Source organism: Dipteris shenzhenensis, chromosome 11, assembly GCF_047967505.1.
Source record: "Dipteris shenzhenensis isolate YYH24624 ecotype China chromosome 11, Dip_SZ_1.0, whole genome shotgun sequence".
NCBI classification, from domain to species: Eukaryota; Viridiplantae; Streptophyta; class Polypodiopsida; order Gleicheniales; family Dipteridaceae; genus Dipteris; species Dipteris shenzhenensis.
In genome coordinates, this window is record NC_141606.1 from 25,246,102 (window position 1) to 25,257,400 (window position 11,299).

The window sequence follows — 11,299 nt, forward strand, 5'->3', positions numbered from 1 at the left end:
TATGGCCTTTCATCGATGAACCAAGGACATGTACGTTCCATGCATGCATGTGCAACGTCGTGTGTGACTCCATATCTACCAGATTTTAGAGTTTTTAAACTCTCAAAAGGTGTTTGTTAACACCATTATGATATCTTGAAGATTTTAGAGGACTCTTATGGTAAATTAATATCATGCATGGGCCATACATACATACATACATACATACATACATACATACATACATACATGCATGCATGCATGCATGCATGCATACATACATACATGCATGCATGCATACATATAATTTTTTCATACATTTAAATTGCTTTTATTAATTTAAATGTAATTAAACTATTATTTTTTAATTAAATTATTAATTTAAATTGCTATTAAGTGCAACATTATAGAGAGATATTCTGAAATTTATTACGTGGAAATGATAGTGCCAAAAAGTAAACTTTTCATTGTCGAACAACATTTTCATAAAGTAAACTTTTCATTTGGGAAGGAGTTTTAGGTTTAGTCCAAATGTAGACATATGAGTCCAAAATTAATTAAATAAGTGTTATCAAGTTGTTTGCATGTGGGGAGAGGGGGATGCCTATCATCCTCTTGATGTATGGCTAAGGGCCATTCATTTTTTGTTTTAGAATTTCTTCTCATGCAAAGAGAGGCGAAGATACATGCTAATCCTTGTAACTTATGACTAAGAGCCATTAATATTTGCTCTCACGTTGGGAGAGGGGGTGTACTTATCAACCTCCAAAGGGATGAGCACTCTCCACACTCCTCCATGATTCCTTTAGCCTTACAATTGTCATAGAGAGCAATTCATGGGAAGAAATAAGTTATATTTTTAGCCCTGTTGTGCAAAGTATAGCATTGCGGGTGCATTTTATGTTGGGAGTCCCCCTAATTGCATGGAAAGAAATAAAGTTATCTTTCTAGTCCTCCATAACATTTGGTGAGTTTTTTTTTGTTGGGAGTCCCCCTAATTGCATGACACTTGTTTTTACCTAGTACTTTTTGTACTTTGTTACTCCTTGAGAATAGAAAGGGTTTAATGGTTGTACAAAGTCTTTTAAGAACTAGTAGAATCGTGCCTCACAATGGTGCTTTTAAGAACTATGACATTGGAGCAAAATCGTATAAAGTCTATTAAGAACTATGACATTGGAGCAGAATTGTGCCTCACACGAGAAATGTCTCCCCCCCCTTTGCTTCCCCTAATTAATGACCTTTCTAGGCTTGAGGTGCCTCCTCATTGTCTCCTCCCTTTACCCATTGGAGCCCCTTCCCTTAGCAAAAATTTATTCTAGAAAATTTGCTTTTAAGAACTATGACATTGGAGCAAAATTGTACAAAGTCTTTTAAGAACTATGACATTGGAGCATAATTGTGCCTCACACGAGAAATGTCTCCCCCCCCCTTTGCTTCTCCTAATTCCTAATCTTTCTAGGCTTGAGGTGCCTCCTCATTGTCTCCTCCCTTTACCCATTGGAGCCCCTTCCCTTAGCAAAAATTTATTCTAGAAAATTTGCATCTTTGTAGTTCTTCTTACTATTCTTTAAGGAGACAAATACTAGACCTGCCGATGTGGCAGGAATTTGGAGGTTTGGAAAAGAAGGAGAGAGGTTCGGGAAGGAGTAGAGGGAGGTTTGGGAGGGATTGGAGACTCGGGATGGACTGGAGTTTCAAGAGGCCACGTGTCCAATGGTGGAGGTTCCTTGAGTGGCACGTGGAGGTTGTCGGGTTGCTCAGCGGGGCAGATGTACAGTCTGCACTGTGCTTGGGTGGCAGAGGGCCACATTGGGTGGCTTCTCATTGCCACATGGCAGCATAGCAGTAGCCAACACGTGAGGGGGGTTCGGGAGTAAATGCCGCAGTGTGGGCAATGAGTTGTGGAGAGCGGCGGCGCGGTCGCATAGACTACAGTGAGTCGCACATAGCCACAGACTACGCCGGTGACACATATTGCATAGTGGCAGAGCGCAGAGTCCAGACAAATGCATGCAGGACAAACTACTGTGCCGTGGCTCCACAGGTGCACTAGTGGCTTGAGCAAGCTACGTAAGGGTGAGCAAGCTATGCGATGATGGCATGTGATGCATACACGACACGATGCGTGTTCCTCACACTCTGACGCACAAGTAGTGAGAGACTATAGACACAGCCTGACGCGGAGGCGCCACAGTCTAAAGAGAGAAGAGAGAGCGGAGAGTGTAGAGCGAGAGGATAGTCTAGAGAGAAGAGAGAGGAGAGTGAGAGAGAGAGAGAGAGAGAGAGAGAGAGAGAGAGAGAGAGAGAGAGAGAGAGAGAGAAGAGGGGGGAGAGGAGAGAGTAAATGAGAGAGAGAGAGAGAGAGAGAGAGAGAGAGAAGAGAGAGAGAGAGAGAGAGAGAGTATTATTTAATATTTACTATAATATAATACAATATATTAAATTATATGTTTTCCTCTCATTATTTATTTATATATATATATATAAACACACACACCCCCCTCTCGAGACAGAGACATAATCTTTTATATATTACTTAATATTTATAAAAATATTATATTAAATAAGATATTGTATAATATATTCTATTATAGAATATAATATATCATATAATATAATATTATATAATATTATATATATATTAGAGAAAAGAGAGAGAAATGAGAGGAGAGATAGAGGAGAGAGGAGAAGAAGTGAGAGAAAAAGAGGGAGGAGGAGAGACAGAGGAGGTTAGAGGGGGGAGGAGAGAGAGAGAGAGGAGAGGCTAGTGTGAGAGAGTAAGAGGGCAGAGAGAGAGAGAGAGAGAGAGAGAGAGAGAGAGAGAGAGAGAGAGAGAGAGAAGTGACAGGGAGATAGAAACAGAGAAAGGGGAGAGAGCAGAGGGGAGAGAGCAGAGATAGAGACAAGTGGGCAAAGAGAGAGAGAGAGAGAGAGAGAGAGAGAGAGAGAGAGAGAGAGAGAGAGAGAGAGAGAGAGAGAGAGCAAGAGAGAGAGAGAGGCGAGGATAGAGTGAGAGAATAATGTAGTATCGATAGCTTGCCACATGGTAGCCTACCATTGGTTGCAGCAAGTACGAGGGGTTCCCAATCCCCCGCCTCCTAGCCATGCATAACCTCCTTCAACCCCTAGCAAAAAAGCCAGTGTAGGACTGAAGGAGGGTCCATCTATTAGTCTATATATACCAAGCATCATATATGTATCCCATGCTTATGGGATTTCTCCCCAATAAGATGTCCATGTGTTAGCATGCCCTTCATTAATCAACATGCACGAGGGGGTTTTGACCACACCAAGGCCCTTATTGGCCTTTATTTCCAACACCCCCCCATGGCCCAAACACTACGAGTGAACTTTGACTAGCCAACAAATGCTGAACACACACTAAGGGTGAGATCAGCTTAGAAACCTAGTCAGCTAATCACAATTGCTGGAAAGTTCCCGAGATTGACATTGGTCATTACTTCCCATGCCAGCCGCCATTTAAAGTCGCACACAACAGTCGCAACAATCCATGTTGCTTTCACGCGCCATGTGAAGATCCACACAACCCGCAGGACGTCCTTGTTCTGATACCAGTGTAGGGTAGCTGCCACATGGCAGCCTACCATTGATTGCGCCGAGTGCGGGTGGGTCCCAATCCCCTGCCTCCTAGCCACGCATAATGTCCTGTAGCCCCTAGCAAAAAAAACCAGCCGGACTGAAGGAGGGTCCATTTATTAGTCTAAATATACCAAGGATCACATATGTATCCCATGCTGACAGGATTTCTCCCCAATAATTTGTCAACGTGTCATCATGTGCAGCATGCCCTTCATTAATCAACACTCATGAGGGGGTTTGGACCACACCAAGGCCCTTATTGGCCTTTATTTCCAACAAGTAAGAGATGAGAGAGAGAGAGAGAGAGAGAGAGAGAGAGAGAGAGAGAGAGATGGAAAGAGATGACATGAGAGAGAGAGAGAGAGAGAGAGATTGAGAGAGATTGAGAGAGATGGAAAGAGATGACATGAGAGAGAGAGAGAGAGAGAGAGAGAGAGAGAGAGAGAGAGAGAGATTGAGAGAGATGGAAAGAGATGACATGAGAGAGAGAGAGAGAGAGAGAGAGAGAGAGAGAGAGATTGAGAGAGATGGAAAGAGATGACATAAGAGAGAGAGAGAGAGAGAGAGAGAGAGAGAGAGAGAGAGAGACGACGGAGAGGACAATGTTAGAGAGAGAGAGAGAGATTATAAACTCTCTCTCTCTCTCTCTCTATATATATATATAAAAACAAAAATATGTATATATATATAAAATTAAGTTTTTAAATATATTTTTAAACAACTCTCTGTTTGTGTGTTTTAGAAGTTTGGTTTCATGAAAGACAACTGAAAATTCTTGAATAGGTGTGTGTGTGTCTGTTTGTTTGTGTGCGCGCGCATGCCTAGAGCGAGGAAGGGGGGACATAGTGAGAGAGAGAGAGAGAGAGAGAGAGAGAGAGAGAGAGAGAGAGAGAGAGAGAGAGAGAGAGTCCACTGTGAGAGAGTAAGAGGGGGGGAGGAGAGAGAGAGAGAGAGAGAGAGATTATAAACTAGATATATATATATATATATAAACAAAAATATGTATATTTATATATAATTTTAAAATTTTAAATATTTTTTTAAACGTCTCTCTGTTTGTGTGTTTAGAAGTTTGGTTTAATGAAAGACAACTGGAAATTCTTGAATATGTGTGTGTGTGTGCGCATGCACGTGCACGCGTGTGCTATTATGCATGTATATGTTTTTCAAAATTTTTATAAAATTCCTCAAAGTTTGAGATTTATAAATGAAACCTTGAATTTTATTAAAGGCAATCTATGATCTCAACTTCAAGACCTAGCGGAGTGGGTCTCTAGTCCGTCGTAGACGAGTCAGGCAACTCGTTCTAGTCCTATACAGCGTGGGTGTGCATTTTTTATTGGTAGTCCCCCTAATTGGATGACACATGTTTGTGCCACATACTTTTTGACATTTGTCACTCCTCCATGATGATAGAAAAGCTTCAATCATTGTACAAGTAGAGTGGCACTTCACACGAGAAACCTCTTCGAATTGTCTCCTTCCCCTTATTCTTTTTCCTTTTTTTATCGTTGTACTGAAATTGAAAGCAGCAATGGCACCCTCATACGAGGTGACCGAGATAAAGGTCTTACACTCAGGACGTAAAGGGCCTCGGTTGGGAAAGATGGAATAACATCCATTAGATCAAGCGACATTCAGAAAGGGAATGTGACTGGCCTGATTACGGCTCCCTTGGCCCTCCTCAGTGGGAGAATGGGCCTCCCCAAGGCCATCCACGTGAGAGAATGGCCCACGGTCGGCCCTGTTCTGGTTTAAAATTGCCCGTCCGATGGCTAGCGATCGGCAGCAACGTGCCATGGACAGAGCACTTGCTTCCAAGGAAAGGCCTCTCTTGGCCCAAACCCTAGACAACCGGGATATAGACAGACGAACGTATGACCTTGACCTTAATAATGAGATCGAGTATCGGGGTGCGTGCGTGCTGATTGCCCAGGGAAAATTTGAAGAAAGAAGCGACCCATATTCCTTGGTTGGAAACTCGGCTATGGCGGACCAACAGCTCCGATTCCAGCTCTCAAGCAGTGCGGCTTTCATTCCAGCCATCGGCCTCGGCTCCTCCTCCTTCCCTCCTGCTCCCCACGACGTCGTCTCACCTGCAGTCTCGCACGCCCTCAAGGTCTCTCCTCTCCTCCCTTCCATTTCCTTCAGCGCCTCCCTAGTTCATCGCCCACGTACCATTGCTGCTCTCATCATCTTCTCTCTCTCTCTCTCTCTCTCTCCATAGGTTGGCTATCGACATTTTGATACCGCATCGCTCTACGGGTCTGAGCATGCCATTGGATCTGCTTTCTCCGAGGCTTTCAACTCTGGTCTCGTCACACGAGAAGAGGTTTTCGTCTCGTCCAAGCTTTGGTCCAACTCGCACGCTCCCGAAGACGTCCTTCCTGCGCTACAAGACAGTCTAAGGTAATCGTGAGGAGACTTAATTTTCCCAAAAATGAATTGGGGCTTTTGAGGAAGGTAGTTCTCACGCATGCTATGCATACCTTCCTTTGTACGCTCTAATTCTCACAGCATATGAAATGACTAACCCGAGTTCCTTTCCAGAGCTCTACAACTAACATACCTGGATTTGTACCTCATTCACTGGCCCGTGAAGTTTAAGAAGGAGTTTCCGGTGTTTCCGAATGAAGATGGTTTCTTACCCCTTGACATTAAGGCAACATGGCAAGCTCTTGAAAAGTGTGTCGACAAAGGACTGGCAAAGGCGATCGGCGTCAGCAATTTCTCAACCAAGAAACTAGAAGATCTGTTAACGTACGCACGCATTCGCCCAGCTGTCGATCAGGTACAAACATGGCTCGCTTTGTCGCGCTTACCGTTATGTAGGCTATTGTAGCTCGAAAATTCCAATTGAAAGGTCCCAATGCTAATCAGAAGAACTCCGGATGCACTCAACTCGAACGTAGGTTGAATTTCACCCGTTTTGGCAACAAAAGAATCTCCGAGATTTCTGCAAGACTGTAGGGGTTCATGTCACGGGCTATTCTCCTTTGGGATCTCCTGGGATGGCAGTGGGAAGTACCGAGTTGCTAAGCCACCCTACAATTGTCGAAATAGGGAAGAGCCATGGAAAGAGCACGGCTCAGGTAACAAATCTCTCTCTCTCTCTCTCTCTCTGTGTCTCCAAGAGAAACAGATTTGTTTGCGCATTGTGGCATGAAGTAGTCGGCGTGATTTAGCTAGCTCTGTTTTGCAACCTTTAGCAGTTGGCTTCTCAATGAGATGGATTAATACAGGTGATCCTGCGTTGGGGGGTCGAGCAAGGGGTCAGTTTGCTGCCAAAGAGCTATTCTCCAGATCGTATCCAAAACAACTTCGACATTTGGGACTTCAGTTTGACCCCGGAAGATCATGAGCGTATCGGCAAATTTGAACAGAAAAAGTTTTGGAGAGGTGAAAGGTGGTGCAATGTCAAGACGGGCCCTTTCAAGAGCGTAGAAGATCTATGGGACGGTGAGATTTGAAGTGTGGCATCCAAGCCTCTCCCTTCAATACACTAATAATTCAAGCAATGCCGTATAAGATGAAGCTTGAAAGTACCTTCAAGGCCAATTCCTATCGGTTCTATTCGCACTCATTGATGAAATTAAATTACTACGTTATCATCTAAAGTTTTACTAGAGGGAGACTCCAAATGCTCTTCAAAAGTTAAATATAATGCTTTACTTCTTTTCAAATGAAGCAATGATTGTAAAGAATTTGGCTAATGAAGTGACACATGACATGTTCAACTTTGACATGTTCAAAACACAGCCATAAACACAATTCACCATTTCCTTATGATGTTTTGTTCTCCGTGAAGTGTCGAGTAGAACTAGCATGGGGTTGCGGAGCAAAACTAGTGTCGGGTTATGTGATTGAATGGAAGTTTACTCCTTGTTTGCCTTTCCTTGATTGGGATTTTTTTCCAAAAAAGAAAAAAAAAGAACTTAGGCGGCTTATATCAAAGGACACTATATGAAATTGTAGATGGTGACTTGTAGCATGAGCACATCTAAGCGAGATACAATCAACATTGATAACTTGGAGGCTCCCAAGGAATCCTTCCCCCAAATAGCTACACTCATGTCCAACAAGCTTTCAAGCATGAATAGAATAGTTGGTTCTCCATGAGCAAAAGACATCCACCCTCAAAGGCGAGTTTGTTTTTAACTCCACAGATAGCAAGGATTCCTATAGCCCTAAGCTAGGGCCAAATAGTAGCCATAGTTGACAAGAAACCAAGAGGATCGCTCATAAAGGTAGCTTTTGCTTACGTTGTAAGAGGAGTGGCCCCAAACCCAACCCTTTTAATTGTAGCTTCCACCCATGTTCAATTACCCTTGCCACTAGACAATCGTAGAACAAGTGACACATACCCTCTTAGATAATAGTAGCCACAGTTGACAAGAGACCAAGAGGATCACCCGCAAAGGTATCTTCTGCATATGTTGTAAGAGAAGGTGGCCCCAAATCCAACCCTTTTAATTGTAGCTTCTACCCATGTCCAATTACCCTTGCCACTAGACAATTGTAGAACAATTGACACATACCCTCTTACATAATAGTAGCCATAGCTGACAAGAGACCAAGAGGATTGCTTGTAAAGGTAGCTTCTGCATATGTTGTAAGAGAAGGTGGCCCCAAACCCAACCCTTTTAATTGTAGCTTCCACCCATGTTCAATTACCCTTGCCACTAAACAATTGTATAACAATTGACACACACCCTCTTACACATGGGGCATAAAGGATTGACATCAAACTATTTAACCAACCTACCTATAACAATTAATCAAGTATGCAAAGTATATACTTTGCCTTCACAGCTTACCAAAGTTTCTATATACCATTAAGCCTGCACTTCCACCACCCAATTATGCAAGACTTTGCAAAGTACATTTATAAAAATTAAAAATTATGCAAAAATTATGCAAAGTACATTAAACCTTTGGTCATTGTTTGCTTGGGTGTAGCCATTTTTGGTGAGGTTCAGGGACTTTTCTGTATATGGGTATCTTGCATGACCCATAACTTATGCATTGCTCAATGGAATTCGGCAAACTTTGTCTTCAAGTTGTAGTACACATTCCAAACTTGAATATGAGAGCAAAAAATTATGAAATAAGGATTTGAAACGAGACCGTTAAATCATTACAAGTGCTATGTTGCATGTGAAGCATGCATCCTGAAGACTATAGGATATAGCAATTTATTCAAAAACATCAAAATTTTATTCTATACATACATGCAACCAAGTAATCATTATAAAGTACACTACTTGAGCTTCTCCTCAACCCAAGGACATATCTAAATGAGATCATTATACATGGGTTAATGGGTCTCTAATGTTGTGCTAAAGTGATGCATACCCATTTGAGGGCATGCTCCATAACTTTATTTTGATTTGTTGAAAACCAAAACGGATTGAAAATTTGGAATCCAAACTATTGGGACTAGTGCGTGGTGGTCTTAAAACATTGATAGTTGTTGGTATTGGTATCTAGATTCATCCTAAAATGGAAGAAGTTGGAAAAGTGCAATTTGTGCATGTGCAAAGATATTTTAATACTGCAACCTGCCCCCGTCCTACAAATGCCTTGCAACCTGCACCTCGATGTGACCTTGCGCAAACTTTGGTTTGCCATTGTCTTCTTTCGGCTAAGTTGTCTTCTATTCTTTGCTTGCCTCACCAGCTAGCTTCGTTGGGTGTATTATGGACTAATTGTGGCCATGACGTTAATGGCAATACACTTGGAACAGAGTGCGGGTCAAGGAAAGCGCTGGCACGGTATCTAATTGGCAACGGGAGACACTTTTGCAACATCTGCGAAGGAAGAAACAACGAGAACAAAGAAGACTCCTTGTAGAGCAGCAGCAAGAAGCGGTTGTAGATGCACTCATTCAATCATTGCCATCAAAGCAAAGAACATGAGCTGTGGTGTCACGATTGGTGGGAGCATTCGAGGTAGCAACATCAGGCCATTCAAGTGATTAACAATCTCGACTCTTCACAAGCTTTGGCATGCACCCTAAAGTTTGTAGAGTAACAACCCTAACAACACCTTGGGAGATGCACACCCAAGAGGCGATGCTCTCCAACCTGAGAAATGGTCTATAGAAAGTGAAAAGGGTGCACAACGAGTTGCAAAGAGGGCGACATTAGCTATGTTGGTGTCCCCTGAAACAAACGAGAAACAAATTGGGTTCACAATGTCAAAGATTTTGTCAATTAGAAGGACCAATGTGGCTCCAATGGTTGAGCGTAGAGCAGAAGCAATGCACGATCATCCTGATCCGAGAAGTCTGTGGGCTTCAAACGAACGCAAGAAAAGGAGAGACAACCTAAGTGCGGAAGTCATTGCTACAGTGACGATGTTTTGGCACGAAAATACGAGAGTTTCTCCAAATAGAAAGGCCATATGTAAGAAACGGACGGGACAAAAGATGTTTGAGGAGCACATCATACACATGCTAGATACAACATAGGTCAGTGGTGCCTAAACTAGTTGGTGGTTGTTTGTGGTTGAGCTTTGGGATAGTTTACTTGTTTCATTTCTTAAACTAGGCTTGGACTAAATGTGATTGTCCTAAACCAGCCCGGTGGTTGGAACATCATGCAACTGTAGGCTGGTTCAGCTCAATTGCTAGTGATGTGATTGCCCTGAACCAGTGTGGTTGAACAGAAATTAGTTGTTGTCCAGCCCAGTGGCATGGTTGAGCAAAAATTAATAGCAATATATTTCACAATATATTGTTATTTTACTAAAGCAGCCCGATGGTTGGAACATCATGCAACCGTGGGCTGCTTCATCTCAATCACCAGTTATGTGATTGTCCTAAACCAGCGTGGTTGAATAGACATTAGTTATTGACCAACCCGGTGGTAGAAATTATTGTGTTTCTTAGTATTTAAATTTGTTAACTTTAATTTCTTGCTATTCGGGTCATATTCCACTCTTAAATTGTGGAATTCAGAAATGAAAAGCAATATATTGTTATTTTCTAATTGTAAAATTCAAAAATGAAAAGCAATATGTATACTTGTTATTGTCTAATATCTGAAGTTAAGACTGTCAGGCTAAACCATCCTAGTGGTTGAAACTGTGACATTGTCCTAAACCATCCCAGTGGTTGAAATTGTGACTATCCTAAACGTGTCCTACACCATCCCGGTGATTGAAATTGTGACCGTCCTAAACCAACGCAGTGGTTGAAATTTGTTTTGCTTCATTATATACTTTAATTAGACCGTGTTTTGTATTCTTTTAGTAGTATCAAAAAGGGGGCTCATTGTTCTGTTGTTCCTGCATGTTGGGCTGGCAAATGGAGTTGTATCTCAAGTTTGTGGATCAGAATCTGGACATTTCAATTGGACAGAGGAGCTTTGAGAATTGTAAGCCCTGGTACGTCAAGAAACTCAAAGACATGAACGTTTGTTGTTGCGAAACACACATAGACTTTGACGTGGCCCAGCAAGCTATGAATGACTTGAGATCTGGTCACATTGCTTCATGGGGATCGATGCCCATGCCTCCCCAATGAATGCGCAGTCCGTAGGCCATCTGGATCCTCATCATGCGTTGCAAGGGAGGGCAGATTTTGTAGCATGAGGTCTCCCGTGGGAGCCAGTGATTTGTCCAAAGGGAGACCATGAGTGGCACAGGATTGAATGCATTCACGGCATATGCAAGCATTGCAGTTTGAAGCTGAAGTAGAAGACATTCAATGTCT

The 11,299-nt window shown here is 42.5% G+C and overlaps 1 protein-coding gene across 1 annotated transcript; it reads left to right on the top strand.

Moving 5' to 3' along the window:
* The first annotated feature begins 5,490 nt into the window (after positions 1 to 5,490).
* LOC147896818 (aldo-keto reductase family 4 member C8-like) lies at positions 5,491 to 7,275 on the top strand. Its single transcript, XM_087381856.1, has 5 exons — positions 5,491 to 5,701; positions 5,810 to 5,991; positions 6,133 to 6,373; positions 6,495 to 6,674; positions 6,825 to 7,275. The coding sequence occupies exons 1-5, from the start codon at positions 5,570 to 5,572 to the stop codon at positions 7,050 to 7,052; spliced, it is 963 nt and encodes a 320-aa protein (XP_087237982.1). The 5' UTR covers positions 5,491 to 5,569; the 3' UTR covers positions 7,053 to 7,275.
* The last annotated feature ends 4,024 nt before the right edge of the window (positions 7,276 to 11,299 follow it).

Bases quoted from the DNA above. Each gene is read 5' to 3' on its own strand.
- LOC147896818 (XM_087381856.1), top strand. From the start codon at position 5,570: ATGGCGGACCAACAGCTCCGATTCCAGCTCTCAAGCAGTGCGGCTTTC. The intron at 5,702-5,809 runs GTCTCTCCTCTC...CTCTCTCCATAG, and splicing joins CAGTCTCGCACGCCCTCAAG to GTTGGCTATCGACATTTTGA. The intron at 5,992-6,132 runs GTAATCGTGAGG...GTTCCTTTCCAG, and splicing joins GCGCTACAAGACAGTCTAAG to AGCTCTACAACTAACATACC.